Consider the following 19,038-nt stretch of genomic DNA (forward strand, 5'->3'; position numbering starts at 1 on the left):
CAGTCCTTATTTCCATGTTCAGTTTCTCACACCAGAGAAACAATTGGTATTTAAATGTGTGTGTCTGATTTATTTCACCTAAGAGTATGGTCTCAAAGTCCATCCATTTAGCCATAAATGCCTGAAGCTCACCCTTCTTTATGGCAGAGTAGTCAGAGCCTACATTCTTAACCAATACACTCGCACCCCTCTTTTCCCTCCCCATGAGGGTCAAAGAAGCTGAGAAATGATGGCTGAGGTCTTATTGCTGCAGGTGCGATGCCCAATACTAAGCGTAATGTGTTAAACTCAAAATTGGAGTAGGGCTGGCTCATAAATATTTAAAGTACAATTGCTAGTTTGCAGTAGAGAAAATAGGTAGAACTGTTTTTATTAAGAAATGTCGGGTTTCATAGTAGTGGTTTTGCCTAAATGAGTGTCTTCATTGTTCTTCTAGATATTTATTAAAAATGCATCAAATGAAAACATTTGTTGGGTTCTCACTTTTAAAAGTTACCCACGGGGCTGGCGATTTAGCTCAGTGGTTTGACCGCCTGCTGCCCAAGCGCAAGGACCGGAGTTCAATCCCTGGTACCAAAAAAAAAAAAAAAAAGTTACCCTTTAAGTTATTGCACTTAGAGTCATGGGAACAGTAATCATACTTAATTTAGAGCTACAGTATATATCACGAATGGATGTAAGGAAAAAAGCACTGTTTATTTGGTAATGAATAGTACTGATCTTTTGAATAAGGGCAGGAATGAAATTCTCTACTGACTTCACCTATTCATTGCCACATTGTATTATTTTGTGAGAATAAATGAGTTTGACGAGTAGCTTTCTTTGATTCAGGGAGCTAGTTTTGAAAAATGACCCATAGGGGAAACATTCTTTTTAAAACCAATTTTCTGGGAATGATGACACTTTCGCAGAACAATTGTCACTTGTAGAATTTAATCTTCTCTTAGATTTTAATAGTGGTTGATGTATGTTTAAAGTTCAAATGGCTCCCAAACTGGTCTGGACAACTCATGGACCTGGATGTGCATTCTCAGGAAGGAAATACACTTGTCAGCCATCCGTTAGGCAAAGAGGGAAGTGGGGGCAGCTGTTTAGGTTCATCTGCTCACAAGTAGTTATTCTCTGCTGGGACTTCCATGTTCTTGCCTGACTGAGGCTGGATTGAATGACAGGATGGAGACCTTTCCTGTGATGAGCTGACTAGTAGCATTAACACTTGGAGGCACACAGCTATGGAAGACTCCTGCTTGCAGTGGTGGAGCACAGCAAATCTAAGATGTACATCCTCTGAGGATTCTTTGGCTCACAATCTAAAAAGACAGAACTACTGGGCCGGGGATTTAGCTCAGTGGCACCGCATCTGCATCGCAAGTGCAAGGTCCTGAGTTTGATCCCCAGTACCAAAAAAAAAAGAATAACTGATGGTGGACCTTTTAGTCTTCTCTGTCTCTCTGTACTGGAAATACTGGGGATTGAACCCAGCCTCCCCACCACCGCCACCCCACGCTTTGGGGCAAGGTCTTGCTAAGTTGCCTAGACAGGCCTTGAACTTGCAATCAGTCCTCCTGCCTTGGCCTGCTGAGTAGCTAGGATTACAGGTGTGCCACCATGCTTCAGTCTCCTTGATTTAAAATTATGAATTGTGCCTTAAATTTGGCTTTAAAATAAAAATCAAAACTAGTTTCTTTACTGCAGAGATTTGAGTAGGTAATACCTTTAAAGGGTCCAAAAATCATATGACAACATTGTCAAGTCTCATTTCTACCCTCCTTCTGTTATCTTCCTCTCTACTGTCCCATAGTTACAACTTTTATGGTTTCTTGGATGCAATATTCTTGTGTGTCTTTATCCAGATAATACTAAATATGTATGTGCAGATTTCCCCACTTTCATTATAAAATATAGCTGATCTAGACATATTCTTTTTACACAATATATTTTGCAGCTCTATGTCAGTACATAGAAAGGGTTCCTATTATTTTTTACTGCTCCATCGTATTCCATTGTATTGTCATACTGTACTTGATTCCATCAGTTTCTCTGTTGATGGTCATTTGGGTTGATTGCAGTCTATTATAAACAGTGGTTCAATAGGGCCTTTGCCTTTGAAATTCATCTCCATGACCAAACAACCCATTATTAGATAAAATTATTATGTGTGTAGAATATTTCCTATTATGCCAAAGATAAAAATAAATTAGAATATGCCTGCACATACATACAGTGTGAAGAGATCTGTCAAATTTTTTTAAAACTTCCTTCCCAGAATCCATATGTCATTTTCTAAAGCAGTTGGATATTTGTTAGTAATTTCCAGTGTGGATAAAATTTCACATTAGCATTTTAGGCTTGCAAGTGACTTTTTTCCAGTTTCTTTGTCTTTTTTTTGAGGATGTGCATGTTACTTTTCTCTCATGGCTGAGACAAAATACCCAACTCCCCAAGTTAAAGAGGGAAAGGGCTTATTTAGCTCAGTTTGTAGAAGTTTCAGTCCATAATCATCTAGCTCCCAGGCAGAGTGGCACATGGCAGAGGGGCGTCATAGAGGAGAAGGAGTTCATGGCGCCCACATGGTAGCAAAAGCAACAAGGGAACCTTAACAGCATCTTTCTGACCCTTTTAATCCAGACATTGGGATTAGGGCAGTGCCAAACCAATCAGTGTACTAGTTTATCAGTCACATGCCATTAATCCCAGCATCATGCACTCCAGACTCTGCCAACTCTGAAAAAGCCATTTATGACCACATGAGGCCTTAGGGGGTTATCTAGACCCAAATACAGAGACTTATCTTTAGGAAATAGTTAAAAGTTTTGCTTATGGGGCCAGGGATTTAGCTCAGTGGTTCTGCCGCCTACCTCACAAGTGCAAGGATCCGAGTTCGATATCTGGTACCAAAAGAAAAAAGTTATGCTTATGAAGACCAAAGTAAATGCTGTCAGTATGAATCGTGAAGATGTAAAAACACAAGACCAAAGTCTTTACTTCTAGTAAGAGCAGAACAGACCAGGTGCCCACTGAGAATAACCAAAAAAACTGGACAAAGTATTTTAAAACTGAGTTGGAACTTCGGCTTCTGGAAAAGTAGGATAAGTGAAGTTAACCAGCCACTTTTATTTTTGTTTTGGGCAATTTTGAAATTGCTCAATTTTGAAAAATGATCCCTAGGGGAAACACTCTTTCCAAAACTATTGTACCTCTACTTGGACAGCAGAGGCTGTCAACAGAGGCCTTGTAGGGAGTAGAACTTTCACTCTTGATTTTTCCCTATTCTTCCTGCTAAGTGCAGCCAACAATCCTGGACAGTAAATAGAAAACATAAAAAGAATCTGAAAGGTGACAGAAGACAGCAGACTGGCTGAGGACCTGGATTCTGAGCAATGGCACAGTGGTAAGGTCCCCAGGTTTTCTTTTTTGCGGTTTTACCCTAGTTTTAGAGAGAAGCGAGCATCCTGGAAACCCCAATAAGCACAGACAGTAAAAGCCTATTCTCTTTAGCCAAAAAACCAAAAATAGGTGCAGAAAACTTTTAAATTACAGTCTCTTTACTCCATCTGAATAACACAAGAACGGTTAGTGAAGGGCTGCAGCCCCCATGCCCACCCCACTGAGACAGTGCTAGAGAAGGCTTAATGGGGAACAGGAACTTTCATCACTGTGGAGTGGTACTGAAGACCCCAGCCCCCACTCCCATCTGGGATGGATCAGAGGAGGCCTAGTGAAGAATCAGGACATTCAGTGCACCCAGCAATCATGAGGACTCAAGACCTCACTGCAGTGTCAGTGAAAATCACATGGAGCACAAGGACCCAAGTTCGATCTCCGGTACAAAAAAAAAGGGGGGGGGGGGAACCTGACTTTCAATCCCACCTGGCTATGACCCCTCTTTCTTACTGAGTAGTAATAAAGGAGACCTACTAAAACAAAAGATTCAAATAATGTCTGAGGCATATGACATAATATACAAAATATCCAGATTTGAACTGAAAATCAGTAGTCATACCAACGTGAGCAAAATAGCATTTGGAAATGGAAAAGACAATACATGCCTACATAAATGTTAAAATTATGTAAGAATTATTTTAAACAGCCATCATTGAAACACTTCAGTGAGCCTTTATAAGCAAGGTTTTTTTAAAGGAAAAAAATAGCAAGTCTTAGCAAAGAAATAGAATATATCAATAAAAAACAAATGGAAATGTTGGAACTGGCAAATACAATAATAAAAACAGCAGCTCAATAGATAAGCTCAAGAGCAAAATGGAAAGGCCAGAGAAAAGAATTAGTGAATTTGAAGATGGAATAATAGAAATCGCCAAATTTGAACAACTGGGAGTAAGCAGCCTGAAGACAAAAATGGAGCCTTAGGATCTGTGCAACTGTAGCAAAATATGTAACAGTTATACCATTGGAGTCTTGGAAGGGGAGAAATAAGGCCATCTTTGAGAGAGTATTCAGAGTAATGGCTAAAAATTTTCCAACTTTGATAAAAGCCATTAATCTGAAAATTCAAGAATCCTAAGTGAATGTTTAACAGACTAAATCTAAAGAGGTCCACAGCAAGATATCATAGTCAATTTTTGAACACTAAAGACAAAAAAAAAAAAGTTTTGAAAGAAGCAAATGAGTAATGACACCTTACCTGTAAGAGGAAAATAATTTAAAGGAGAGAGATTTCTCATCAGTAACAATGGAAGAAAGAAGGAAAGAAATGGTGTGGCATTTTTGTAAAGCTGGAAGAAAAGAACTTTCAACCCAAAATTCTATAATCAAGGAAAATGAAGGACAAATCAAGATGTCAGTGAAGGAAACATAAGAAATTGGCCACCAGCAGACCTACCCTAAAAATGAGGCTACAAAACGTTTTCTTAAACAGAAAGGAAAAGGTTGAAGAAGGGATCTGGGAACTTCCAGAAAGAAGAAAGAATTCAAAAAGTACAAAATATAGGTCAGTGCTTTTGCTATTGAATGTGTATATTATTTAAAAAATTGAAACAAAAGTTATAACACTGCCTAAGGTGTTTATCATTGTGTATACAGAAATTAATGCAACTATTTTATTAATGGGCAAAAGTAAAAAGACCAAAGGGAGATAAAGTTTCTACACTATAGTTGGTAAAATGTTGACATCGATAGTGATCAGATATATAGATATAAAAACGTGATACCTAGAGCAGCCATGAAAAGATAAATTCAGAAGCACTGAGTTTTGACAAAGCGTCATAGAACTTTAAAAATTGTTCAGTGCTCAGACAGGATAAAGAAAATAAATGAAAAACAGAACAAGTAAAATGGAAAATTTAAGCCCTAACACATCAATTATTTCTTTATCTGTAAATATCTAAATATATTAAAGGTCACATTGGTAGAGTGAGTTTAAAAAAATTATCCAATTATAACTTCAAATATGAAGGTGAAGGACAAGAAAAGTACAACATTCAAACACAAATGGCTATAAAACTCTATTGGCTATAATATCAGATAAAGTAGAAGTCAGAGCAAAGCAAATTATTAGGGACAGAAAGAAATTACATAATGTTAAAAGAGTCATTCTACCAAAAAGATATAGTAATCGTAAATGTTTATGAGGCAATCAGAGCTCTAAAAACTAAAAGAATAGATCTACAATTACCGTTGACAATTTCTTTTAGCACTTAGAAAAATGCTAATGCTTCCTTTTTAAATTTTTTCTGTTAGTACGTGCTTATAGTACATAATGATTACATTCATTGTGGGGAGTTGGTACATGTACATAACACATCTTAATTCTTTTCTCATCCCCTTCCTCCAGTCTTTGTCCCCTTCCCTTTTGCAAAAGATCAATCTCCCTGTTTCCTATTATTTTTTATTTTGCTTTTTAATGTATGTTTCTCGTATAAGGGAATCCATGTGATACATAAGCTTGTGTATCTGTTTATTTTACTTAACATTATGGTCTTGAGGTGCATCCATTTTCCTACAAATGACTCAAGTTTATCCTTTACGGCAGAGTAGTACTCCATTGTGTATAAATACCACATCTTCTTCGTCCATTCATCTGTCGATGGACATATTGACTACTTCCAAGATTTAGAAGATGAGTTGTGCTGCTGTAAATATGGGTATATATGGGGGCAGTTTACAACTTTAACACCCTTCTATCAACAGTTGATAGAACAACAAAATAAAGAATATAGAACTCCACAACATTATCAACTAATAGGATCTGAAACACTCCACTCATGATAACTGGATATATATTCTTTTTAAGGACACATGGAACATATGCCAAGATAGACCATAACCAGGGCCATAAAATGGATATTAGTATGTTTTTAAAAAGTGAAATTATGAAAAGTATAATCTCTTACCAAAGGAACAGAAACTTGAAATAACAGAAAAATATCCAAGAAAAGCTCAAGGAATTTTACATTTTTACCTTAAACTGAATAGAAATGAAAATACAGCATAGCAAAATTTGGAGAATGCAGCTAAAGCAGGCTGTGAAGGGGAAATTTATAATACTAAATGCAACATTAGAAAAAAATAAAATGTCTCAAATTAATAATCTAAGATCATATCTCATATAAACAAAAATGAGAAAAATAAGTCCAAAGAATATAAAAAAGTGAATCATAAAGATAGGAATCAATGAAATTGAAAACAGAATATTAATGAATAAAAAGCCAAATATTTAAAAAGATTAATGGAAGCAGGACAGAAAAAGAAAAATCTAGAGACAATACAGTACATATCTTACTAATGTCAAGTTTGAGCTGTGTGACATCTCTACTAACACTACTGACATCAACGATGTAATAAAAGGGAAATAAAATATCCATATACATTATTTTGACAACTTTGATGAAATGGACCAACTCCTCAAAAACATTATTATGACTTACCCAATAGAATTAGAATATTTATATAGTCCTATAACTTTTTAAAAAAATTTTTCTTTTTAATTTTTATTAGTATTAGTACACGTGTGCCATACATCTGTCTTGAATGTGCTGCAAAACTCCTTGACAAAATATTAGCAAATTATACTTCAGTAGGAGGTAAATATATACATATATATAAATAATTTATATGTATATGTAAATTATAGGCCATTACCTAGTTGGGTTTATTCCAAAGATGCAAAGGTGGTTTAATAGTCAAAAGTCAATTCATATGACTTGCCATAGTAGTATGTATATGAACCATTACTACTGGGCCAAAGAAGGAAGATTGTAAGTTTGACAAAATTCAAACTCATTCATATACTAAAACAATAGAAGAAAATTTCCTCTTGATAAAGAACATCTACAAGAAATCTACAGCTTATACCATATAATGGTGAAAGATTGAATAGTAACAAGGAAATGTTATTCTGTAAACACTATTACAGATAATACTAGAAGTTCTAGTCATTGCAGCCAGGAAAGAAAAAGAAATAAAAGGCATGTGGATATAGGGGAGGAAACAATAAAACTTTCTGTTTCAAATAACATAGTAGCCAATGTATAAATCCCCAATGAATCTGTAAAAAGTTCTTAGAACTTAGATATAGTTGGGCATATACCTAACTAAATAGGTGTAGAACTTCTGTGAAGAAAACTATTAAACATTGGTGAAAGAGATCAAAGATGACCTGTTTAGATGGGTACATTTAAATGAATCAACATGTTAATGATGTCAGTTTTTCCCAGATTGATACACGGTTTAACACAATTCTTAACTAAAATACCAGGAAGATATTTTTGGTAGAAAAAAATAACAGAAAAGGTTATTTTAAAATTTATATGACAAGACAAAGCTAGAATAGCTAAAAACAATTTTGAAAAAGAAATCAGTGGGAGAAATTGTTCTTGATTTAAAGATATTATGTGGCTAGATTAATCAAGTCTGTATGGTATTGTAGAAGGATAAAAACATGAGTCAGTGGAACAGAATAGAAAAACCAGAAATAGCCATTCATGAATGTATCCAACTGAATTTTGGCAGAGATATCAAAAAGCACTTCAAAAGAAGAGGATAGGGTTATCGAACAGTACAGGGACATTTGGATGTCCATAAACAAAGTGAGGAGCCTTGACTTAAATGTTGTGCCCTACACAAAAATTAATTCAAGTGGATTATAGATTGATGTGTAAAATTAAAAGGTTTTGGTAAAAACATTTTTTTTTCAGATCTTGGACTTGAAGAATTCATTCATATACATGATACCAAAAGCTTGATCCAAAAAAGAAACAATTTAAGAAATTGAAGTCCTTCAAAATTAAAATAACCTGCAAGATTTTTTTTCTTGAATATTTGCTGGTATATAAGAGATTTGGAGTGTCCAACATAAAGCACAGATACAAAAGTAGGTGACAGATAAGTTTTGGAGTTGAAGGAGCATCAGAGAATTGAAATTTATAAAATGAAATAAATTCTAGAACTGAAAAAATAAAGTTAAACTTATTTAAAAGTAGAGTGAATTCTGTGTACCTTTCTAGAAATAGATGGATTTTAAAGACAAGTTACCAGAAAAAAAAAAAAAGTTAACTGAAGAATGGAGATAAGAAAACCTGGAAATACAGAAAAATGTTTAAAAAGCATGTGAGCCTCAGTGAAATTTACATATATGTAACTAGATTTGCCAGAGAGGAAGTTTATGCATTATTTGGGAAATGAAGCAATGTTTAAAGAAATACTGGTAGGGAAATTTCTAAAACTGATGAAAGATACACATTAAGACAGACTTTTCCAAATGAGAAGGGGACCAAGAGATAGAGAGCAGAGGGGAAGAGGAGAGGATAAAGGAAGGTAAAAGGAATTAAGATGTGTTAGGTACATGTACCAACTCTCAATGATGACTGTAATCATTATATATTGCAAACATGTACTAATAAAAAAGAATCAAGGAGCTCTGTCCATCCTAAGTACAGTAATAAATTTAGAGGTACTATAGAGCAATCATGGTAAAAATTGTTAAAAAATAAAAGAAAAAAATCTTCTGACTAGCCATATGCAAAAATGTCTTCAAAGATAACCAATAATTATCTACTAAAATTAACCATTTCCTGGGTTATAAAGCATAAAACATGACAAGCCAGAAGACATTTATAGAGTGCTAAAAGAGAGTAAGTCTCAGTGAGTTTTAAACAAATATTCTTAAAAGATAATAGGCAAAACTAATTTATACTGCAAAAATTAAAACATTGATTGTCTGAGGTTGTTAGATGATGCAGTAATGGACTGGCAAAGTGGAACCAGGAACTGTTGGAGTGATGAGAATGTTCTGTATTTTAATTGTGGTGGTGGTTTGTCAGAACTCATTTATATCTAAACACAGTCTAACATTCAGAAATTGTATGTCAATAAAGTTAAAATTGAAAGGAGGTTTCTGGTGCTGGCCAACAATTAAGTAAGGGGCTGTATTTATTCTCCCATATGAAACATTAAAGAAAACAAAACCAGTGAAACAGTGGTTTTTATGACATCAAACATTGAGTAGCAAAGGGGAATGAACCCTGGGAGTTGGGAAACAATTGAGGTGAACCCTAAGATTTCTTCATCTTTCTTTGTGAAACTCAAGAGAGGAGCTCCCAGTTAAGGGCCTCCCAGAGTTCAGACTGAGATGTGAATCCAGGAAGAACAAAGGCCAGGAGTTTGCAGAGTAGAGACTGAGGGAGGAGAGAGCTGCAATCTCCCTCAAGTGGTAAGTTTCTTTTCCCACCAACCATACTAGAAAACCTCACAGTTCATATGGCATTGGGTAGTCTCACAATACTGTATTTTTGCCTGGATTGTAGGCAAAATTACCATTATATTAACCCTGCCCAAATACAGTTGAGCAGAATTTTAAAGCAAGAACTGAAAGGACTAGACTTTCCAAATAATTTATGTTCCCAAACAAAGCTCAAGTATACTGGTAGGAAGAAATTGTGGCTGAAATGCCTCTCCCTCAGGAATACAGTGATCTAGCACCCAAAAGATAATATTTGCAATTTGACAAATCAGCTGATCGACCAAAAACTATAAGAAGAAAAGGAAAATACAACTCATAGTGAGGGAAGATCAAATCTAAACCAACCACACAAATGACACAGATTTTATTTCAAATGGAGAAAAGGATGAGCACATTAAGTAAAGATCTGGAAGACAAAAATCATTCTAAATCTAAATTTATAGATAAGAGTACAGTACATTTGAAAAATATACTGGCTAGAGTTAACAGGTTAGACAATGCATAAGAAAAAACAAGTAAACTTAAAGGCATAACAGAAACAATTCCAAATTATAAATACCCCGAATAAAGAAAAGCAACAAAAAACAGCATTAGAGTATTCTGAGACAACTTCACTTGATCTCATAATAGAGTTCCTAGAAGAGTTAGCACCAAAAAATTCATTGAAGAAGAAATAGGTCCAAAATTTTCATATGTGATAGAAACTATAAATGTACAGATTAAAGAACATGCAAAAAATGGCACCAAGACATATAATAAAATTATTTAAGACCAATGATAAATACTGGGTGTGGTGGTGGTACACTTTTGTAACCCCACCTACTTAGAAGACTGAGGCAGGAGAACGGCAATTTCAAAATCATCCACCTGGGCAACTCAGTGAGACCCTGTCTCAAAAAATAAAAAGGATTTGGTACATAGTTCAGGGGTAGAGTAACCTTGAGTTCAGTCCCCAAGACTCGAAATGATAAAAAGAAAATTAACTTTGATGAAAGGGAAAAAAATCTTAAAAGGGTCTTCAGTAAAGAGTATATATCTCTTAGCCAATATACATGAGAAAGGGACCTTTCTTTAGTCATTAGAAAAATACAAAATAAAGCAGAGTGATAACAGCCTTTAAACATTTTTTTACTCTCTCTTTTTTTCAGTTCTCAAATGTTTTAGTCTCTGAATTCTTTACCTTCTTAAGAGTTACCAAGGACCCCAAAGAGCTCTGGTTTATTAATTCATTTTAAAGTAGCAATAAAATTATGTGTTAATATAAGTAACATTTTTGTAAATTTTTTTCTTAAAAAATGAACCGGTACAAAAAATAGTATTGTTGAAAATTTTTGCAAATCCCTTTAATGTCTGGCTTAATAGTAGGCAGTTGGACCCACATTATCTGCTTCTGCTGTCATTCTGTGGCAATCTGTTATCTTGGTTAGAGTGGTTGAAGAAAATCTGGCCTCACAATGTATGTACTTGGAAAAGAAAGGAGTATTTTAAGGCCTTTTTGGATAATTATGGCCATTTTTCTTTCATACAACACCAAAACTCAGTGAATCTTTTTTTTTCTTTTGTTACTGGGATCGAACTTAGGACCCTGCACTTGCAAGGCAGGCATGGTGGTGCTGAGCTAAATCTCTGGCCTCTTTCTTAAAGATTAATTACAGTGTGAAATTTGAAACCATGATAAATTAAAAATTCATTGGCTTTTGTGCACTCTGAATGAACTTTTACCTATGCATGATTTTATAACTATGAATCAGTCATTTAGAAAATATTGGTTCTCTTAATGCAGATATTGTAAGTATTGACTCACCTTACAATAATGAAAATATCCTGTTGTTAGTATATATGTGTGTGTGTGTGTGTGTGTATACACATATAAAAAGATACACATATCTTTTTAGCGAAGTCTTTAAGTGTTGGGAAGCTCTCTGACTCATCATGATAGGTACAAGTTTTTAAAAAATTCAATTTTTACTTTGAAGCTTTAATTTTAAAATTGGCAAGAATTATTGTCAGTTGTTTCCCTCTGAAGTAAACAAGCTCCCTCTTTTATTTTCAAGAAAGTGTCTGCCAAATAGGCAAGTCTAAATAACAATAGTTTGTCTGTTGGTAGTTCTTTTAAATAAAAGTAATGTCTTAGTTTTTTTATTGCTGCCTCTACAAATGACCCTGGCTCAGTGCTCTGTATCCTTGCCGTTTCCAACATCTAGATGCTGCGCGGTTTTCTGCCCTTGGCCTTCAGATCAGGCAATGCTGCATCCCTCTTACCCTACCGCCCTTGTCAGTCTCTGCAGGCAGTCCTCCATCATCTGCCTACCTTTTCCTCTTTTGAGGACCTTTTTGTTGTTGAGCCCACCTGGATAATCCAGCTCTACCTGTTGATTAGTAATCTCAATTACTTCAGTAACCTTAGTTCTCCTTTGCCACATGATATTACATATTCACAGGATGCAGGGAATAGGGTGTAGATATCTTTGGGAGAGGAGATCATTCTGCCTATCGCATAGTGTTCTATGAATAAAACAACTAGTTCAGCTTGTACTCATTTGAACAAGTCCATCTTCTTTAGGTATTAACTATTTCCTATTTCCTTAAACAATAAATGCTTTGTGCACACTACCCATTTTATCACAAAGAATACTAAAAGTATGTACTTGTGTCTGGATTTGATAAAAGTCAGTGTTTTATTGCTTCATTAAACACATCTTAACTGGAGTTGGGATGAGTGCACAGCAGTGAAAAAGTACTGAAAATGAGTGCTTGTAGAGTTTGTTGCTACTGGCTTGATTCCTTCTCGAGGTACTAGCAGTTTGGCTCAACGTCTGTGCAAATATCAGCAAAAAGGTAACTACCCCCTTGATATTACCATGAAGTCAGTTTTGACTGCATCAAAGGGCCCCCTAAAAAGTCTCAAGAGACTCTCAGGAGTTCACAAAGCATACTTTGAAAACTATTAAATAACAAAAGGTCTCTAGAGTTTCAAACTTCAAAAATTTATAATTAAATAATACTAAAAGCTTTGTAACAACTGGATTGTCCCTATAGTCTGTTACCCCGGTGCCTTTTGCGTGGCTATGATGCCAAGCAAGCTGGGGTGAAAAGGCAAGGCTTCTTGAAAGGTCTCTGAGAACTTGGTTATTCAAATCTGTTTCTACTGGGAAAGGGCTCTAACTTGATTAGCAATCCTTCCAGGAGCTTAGGGTGGTGTAATTCATGTTGCAGTAAGAGTTGAGTATCTCTTAACCAGAATGCCTGGGACCAAACATCTAAGATTTCAGAGTTTTTTGTATTCTGGAATATTTGCATAGACTTTAGTGGATGAGCATCCCTAAACCAAAAATTCAAAATTCAAAATGCTCCAAAATATGAAATTTTAGTGTCATATCTCACTGAAAAAGTTTCAAACTTTAGAACAGTTCAGAATTTGAATTTTTGAATTTGGAATGTACCATCTGTACATGGTGTAATTGAAAAATATGGTAAATGTTTAAATTTGTTTTTCAAAACTTTATTACAGTAAAAGACACATTGCCATTAATCCCCTTCGAATTATAACCCACTTACTTCAAACACATGTGTCCCATAATTCTTGCCACTTTGTGAAAGTGATTGTCTTTAGTTATGCGCTGTGGCTCAGTGTCCTGATTCTATTCAAAATGTTTACTTTTCAGAGTCATTTTGACTTTAGGGAAGAGCTAGAAGTTGCAGGGTGTCAGATCCGGTGAATAAGATGGATAAGGATACACCATAATGCTTCTATGAGCGTGCTTTTCCATCAGATATCACTCAGTGGCAGCATTCATCCTATTTTTCTATTACTCATAAAGACGTTCATGAAAGAATTCCAGAACTGTTTCAGAAAGGGGCAAGAATGGTGGGATAGGTATGTTTGAAAGGAAGGAGGAGTGTTTTCAGTAGCATTAATGGTGATGTGTCTTTTACTGTCATAATTTTTAAAAACTCAAAGATTGTACTGTATATTTTGATCATCCCTTGTATCTATTTGTGTTCAAGTGCCTGTTTTCTGAGAAAAAGAGCCAGTTTAGGTATTGTTGGTTCTTGGTTGTGGGGAACCCACATTCTTGTTGGTAGGTGTTGAAAGATACTTTATTTTGCTGATATTCAAGACCTTTATCTCAAATAGAGCCTTTGTACTATTGGACTGACCATAATCACATTTTATAAATAGAAACGTGTTTAGTCCCCAAACACTTCCATCAGTGTTCATATGAACAGCTTTTCTGCAAGCATGTAATTAGTCACATTATAAAATGAGCTAGAGATTATCCAAAGCAAAATCCTCAACTGTGGATTAACCCAAAACCTATTCCTGGGATGGTTCTGGGGTCATCATTGCTCTATTTTGAACATTAAATTTAAGTATTGTAGGGCTGGGGATTTAGCTCAGTGGTTTCACCGCCTGCCTCGCAAGCGTACGGTCCTGAGTTCAATCTCTGGTACCAAAAAAAAAAAATAACATTTAAGTGTTGTATATTTATATACATTAACACAGAGATATGTTTGTATGTGTTCATCAAAATAAGTGATGATTTAGATAACCTCATAACAACCCAAATTCCCTAAGTCATAGCTTTCACTCATTGATATTTGCCGCTTCTCTTAAAATGTTTCTTGTTACATTTACATAACTTTTTCTTCACCAACTTCTCATATTCTGGCAGGGAACATGGTTACTAACCAAGGATTCAGGAGCCTAGGTGCAGAGAATGTTACCTACATTTGATCTAATTCGAGCAAAAATCAAGGATACAGTCTATTTGTTACCTTAGGACAGCAATGGTGAACTTTATTTAGAGTTTTCAATGATGAACAGCCTGCTGTGGCGCACATGCCATAGGTTCACCACCACTGCCCTAGGAGGGTAGAGCAGGCAACATTTAGCAATGTTTCAGACTGGAGGAAATTTGACATTCTAAGAAATTTCTAAATCCCTTTAAAGGAGCATTCCTTTCAAACTAGCAAAACCAGTTTGTTTTCCTGTGTAGATTGAGCTCCCTGGAGTATGAGAAATCAGTGAAAGAAGGGTTACATTGTCTCATTGTCCTTGGAGTTGGCTTGTCCAGTGGTTGGGGAGATTTCCTTACTATCTTTCCATAGTGAACTGTAAAAAAAATTTTTTTTAGATAAATGAATTCTTTTTTATGTTGCAGTGAAATCTGAGACCTTTATCTAAGAAGTTTTTAAAAAGCCTACACAAATCCAGCATCACTGTAATGCTTTCCATTGAGCAGGATGACTTGTTTTGTATTCTTCCCTGTGGAGGCTGCTCTGGGAGGCACAGCGTGGAAACATAGAACTAAAAGCCTCCTCCCTCCTCCAAATGGCTTTAATCTCTTTGATAGTTCTTCCTGCAGAGAGAGTCAGAGGATGGCTGGTCCTGGAATCCAGCTGTATTTAGGACTTTCTTTTGTAACAGACATAGTGCCTAACACTACCACTATTTAAGTCCTAATAGGTTACTAAGCTCAGTTCTAAAGCCAAGATGAGCCCTTACTTGTGGGAGTTCCTCTCCTAGCATTAGCCACATTCAGGCCTTAGAAACAGACCTGCTGAGAAAGGGGCTAAATGTCAGGTTTTACCTTGGCTTTTTGGTTTTGTTTTTTTCTGCGTATGGTACACACAAAAAAATTCCAAATGTATTCCTGTTGATAATTAAAATGAAGCAGCAATGGTGTCAACTCATGTGTTCATTTAGAAATGTTCCCATATCAGTACTGCATATATAGCTGTTTGCAAGTTTCAGATTTGGAACTTTACCTTCTGTCCAGAGGAGCAAAGCAAAGTCAATTCAGGGCAGTTACAGAACTCCAGAGAGCGCTCATGTCTGTGGGGCATGTGAAGGCTATTGAGCTTCCTTGTCATGTAGGCAGGGTGCAGGAGAGTAGGAGAAAGCAACCGAAGGTCCCCCCCCCCCCGTGACATTTTCCATAATAGGATTATTTTGAATCATTTGATTTAGAAACTTGAAAAAGGTAGTTCAGGTCCATAGTCCACTAAAACAACAGTGGCTGAGTGCATTTCAGAACTCGGAAATTTTCAGATTTTAGAAGGGAAATAAAATACATGCACCATATATTAATATTTCCAGTGGGATCTGGGTCAGCTCTCCACAATCAGACACGTTAATATTTATGTAGGGGGAAATATGAATATTCACATAAGAATAAATTAAAATACTAATGTCAGCCCCATATGGAATATTGCTGCCGAGTGTGTTTGCTTAAATTTGGTATTTAGTTTCAACTGCCGAGTTTTAAATAAAGTCTGTGGACCTATCTGTGCGGTGATAGAAATGGAGCAGGACAAGTCTGGCTGCATCCCAGTGATACTTACTGGAGCCGTATCACAGGACTACAGTTAGGCCTACATTCTCTCCTGTTCTCTAATCTTCCATTTGCTTATTTGTCAGAAGGTAAGATCTGCCTTGTGGGCTCTTGTGAGGATCGGAAGGTGATGTTAGTTAGACTCTGGACTTAGTGTTTGGAACATAATAGATATTTGGTAAATGTTAGTTATTGAAATTGTACCTTGCCGGGCACAGTGGTCCATGCCCATAGTCCCAGCACCCAGGAGGTTAAGGCAGGAGGATCACTTGAGCCCAGGAGTTCAGGGCCAGCTGGACAACATAGTCAAACCCTGTCTTAAAAATATTTTTTAGGGCTGGGGATTTAGCTCAGCGGTTCCAGCGCCTGCCGCGCAAGTGCAAGGTCCTGAGTTCGATCCCCAGTACTCCCCCAAAATATATATATATATATTTTAAATTGCACCTCTTCCTTTACCCTTTCTTTGTATTAGATGAAAATTTACTATGTAGTGGTAGCAGTACCACTCTGGAAACAGGACTGAGTGCTAAGAATTGTCCTGATGGCAGAAAAGAATTAATCTAAATTTTTATATCGCAAACTCATTTCTTGTTAAATGACCAGTATCTCAGAATTAGTTTGCAGAATGACTAGATTTTTCAATGGTGACTGATTGTTTTGATTAAGTGACAGCACATTTAAATCTTGAGTGCTTCATTGTAGCTGTACTTGAGACAAGAAATATATGCCACTTATTGATTTGCTGATTTGTTGAAGATGTCTTTTTAAAAAGTTCTCTCCAAACACTTGGCCTTTTAGTAAAACATTTGGAGAAAAAGTTTCTCTAAGTATATTGGGGTTTTTTGGGGGGGGAGGGGTTGTTTTTGAGACAGGGTCTCACTCTGTAGTTCAGGTTGGCTTTGAACTCACTGTGTAGCTGAGGCTGGCTTCAACCCAGAGGTGATCCTGCTGCCTCAGCCTCTCCCGTGCTGGGATTACATGTATGTGCCACTGTGGCCAGCTTCTAAGTACATTGTTGATAATGCTAGTACTGTAACAAAGATAACTAAGGTAGGGCCGGGGGTTTAGCTCGGTGGTTTCACCACCTGCTGCGCAAACGCAAGGACCTGAGTTCGATCCCTGATGCCAAAAAAAAAAAAACAAACAAAAAAAGAAAGCTAAGGTTTATAATTTAATATGTTCAACAAATAGTGGCAAATGACAGGTCTTTTCTGATTTACCCCTCCCCCCAAAAAAGACTATTAATGGACATTTTAGTACAAAAAAACTTATTTTCAAGTAGATTTTATAAAGTAGATCCCTGCTTTTAAATTTTTATACAGCCTTCACTTTTTAAAAGGGGAAGAACATTGAAAAAGAACTGCCTTTTGTTGTCAGACCATTTTTTTAAAGCCTCATTTTGTACTTTGTAATCTATTAAAAGAAATTTCCTAAAATATCCACATCTGTTCTAATGATTTATGATCTTGAAATACAGGAAATTTTTATTTACTTTTCTGGTCTTTCCTCTTAATTCATGAGGATTATAAATGCTGTTCCACTATAGTTTTTGGATCAGAGACAGGAGAATTAAAACAAGGGTTTCAAGAGAAGAGAAATGTTAGCTGTTTGCTAGTCATGTGCCCTACAAGGCTTATTAGCATTTAAGTAGGACAGAGTGTATCTGCCTAAATTCATATGCATTGTGTTGCCTGCCTCCACAGCTGAACTATCAGCAGAAAGTTGGCATCATGTACTGCAAAGCTGGACAGAGCACTGAAGAAGAGATGTACAACAATGAATCAGCGGGCCTGGCCTTTGAGGAATTTCTCCAGCTATTGGGAGAACGAGTTCGTCTAAAAGGATTTGAGAAGTATCGAGCACAGCTTGACACCAAAAGTAAGAAGTACTCATATTCTCCTACCATGCTTGTTTTCTTCCTGCTGTGCATCTGCTCAATCATCCATAAAACAATATTGGCATTTATTACCAAAAAAGTTCTGGCAAGGGAGGAGAAAAAGTGAGAGGAGGATGTAGCTCCAGCACAATTGAATGTGATCAGAGTAGCTAGTATTGGACTGTAAGAAAATAATGTGAGAGATGTGGACCAAACAGGGCAGTGGACACAGATGGTGCAGAATTGCTCCTGGATAGTATGCAATAACTTTCATTAGACTTTGGTGAATGGTAGGGACTACATAAACTTACAACCGTCTGATTGTAAGCTCCAGAATTTTTTGCTTTCATTAACATATTTTAGAATTTGCATGCTTTTGTGTTTATAATCAGCCTTTGTATAGTCTTGTTTATTTTCATATTCTTTTAATACCTAGGTGGTTTTTGTTGTTTGTTGCTACTATTAATGTCCAAAGTCTATCTTAACCTCTAAGAAAGTAGGCTTTTTAGCTTTCATCTTTGTTGATTAAAGGCACAATAATGAAGCAATCCATTTAATTAGGACACATGAACTTACAAGGTTCTCCACTCCCATACCTCAAGTCATCAAGAGTTAAGTTCTCAAATATCTATTTTAATAGAGTACTTTGACTTCTGTGTGTCTATATGGAGACAGTTTTAAATTTTATCTCAAAATTTGTCCACAGACACCTGCGATCTGTTTTTCTTTGAGGGTCTTTAGAGCAGCACATCTGTATTGCAGTCTATAGTAATCTCTCTGATTTTCTGTACAGGAAATTAAATGAGTTGAGTCATGAAAACAGAAAAGCATTCATAAACTCCACTGCAGGGAAGAATTTCCTGTTGCCATGGTTTTGCTGTTGCCAACTTGGAAACGACATGCAGGAGAGACTATTAAAAGCCATAAATAGCCCAGCCTCTTAAATATTATTTTAACGTTTATACTCAGCTTTCAGCTGCATAAAATGTTAAATCTCTATATGCCCTTAAACTCTGTTCATCCAAACATTCTGATATTCATCCTGTACAATTCATTCATGCTTTCCCAATTTGTTGTATTGTGTAAATTATTGCTACAAAGAACTGTTGAAAGGACCGGACAAGAAA

At 36.1% G+C, this 19,038-nt stretch overlaps 1 protein-coding gene across 20 annotated transcripts in view; it reads left to right on the plus strand.

The window, feature by feature from the left end:
- Positions 1-19,038, plus strand: part of Sipa1l1 (signal induced proliferation associated 1 like 1) — a 383,338-nt gene that overhangs the window by 277,970 nt on the left and 86,330 nt on the right. For all 20 annotated transcript variants that reach the window (XM_087195342.1, XM_013067449.3, XM_087195344.1 and 17 more), the window contains one exon: positions 17,739-17,913. In XM_087195342.1, the coding sequence (XP_087051468.1) occupies positions 17,739-17,913 (175 nt within the window). The remainder of the gene's footprint in view (positions 1-17,738; positions 17,914-19,038) is intronic.

The sequence above is a fragment of the Heterocephalus glaber genome, unplaced genomic scaffold (genome assembly GCF_053883595.1).
Source record: "Heterocephalus glaber isolate CG9 unplaced genomic scaffold, H.glaber_assembly_v1.0 deba00001608, whole genome shotgun sequence".
Lineage (NCBI taxonomy): Eukaryota > Metazoa > Chordata > Mammalia > Rodentia > Bathyergidae > Heterocephalus > Heterocephalus glaber.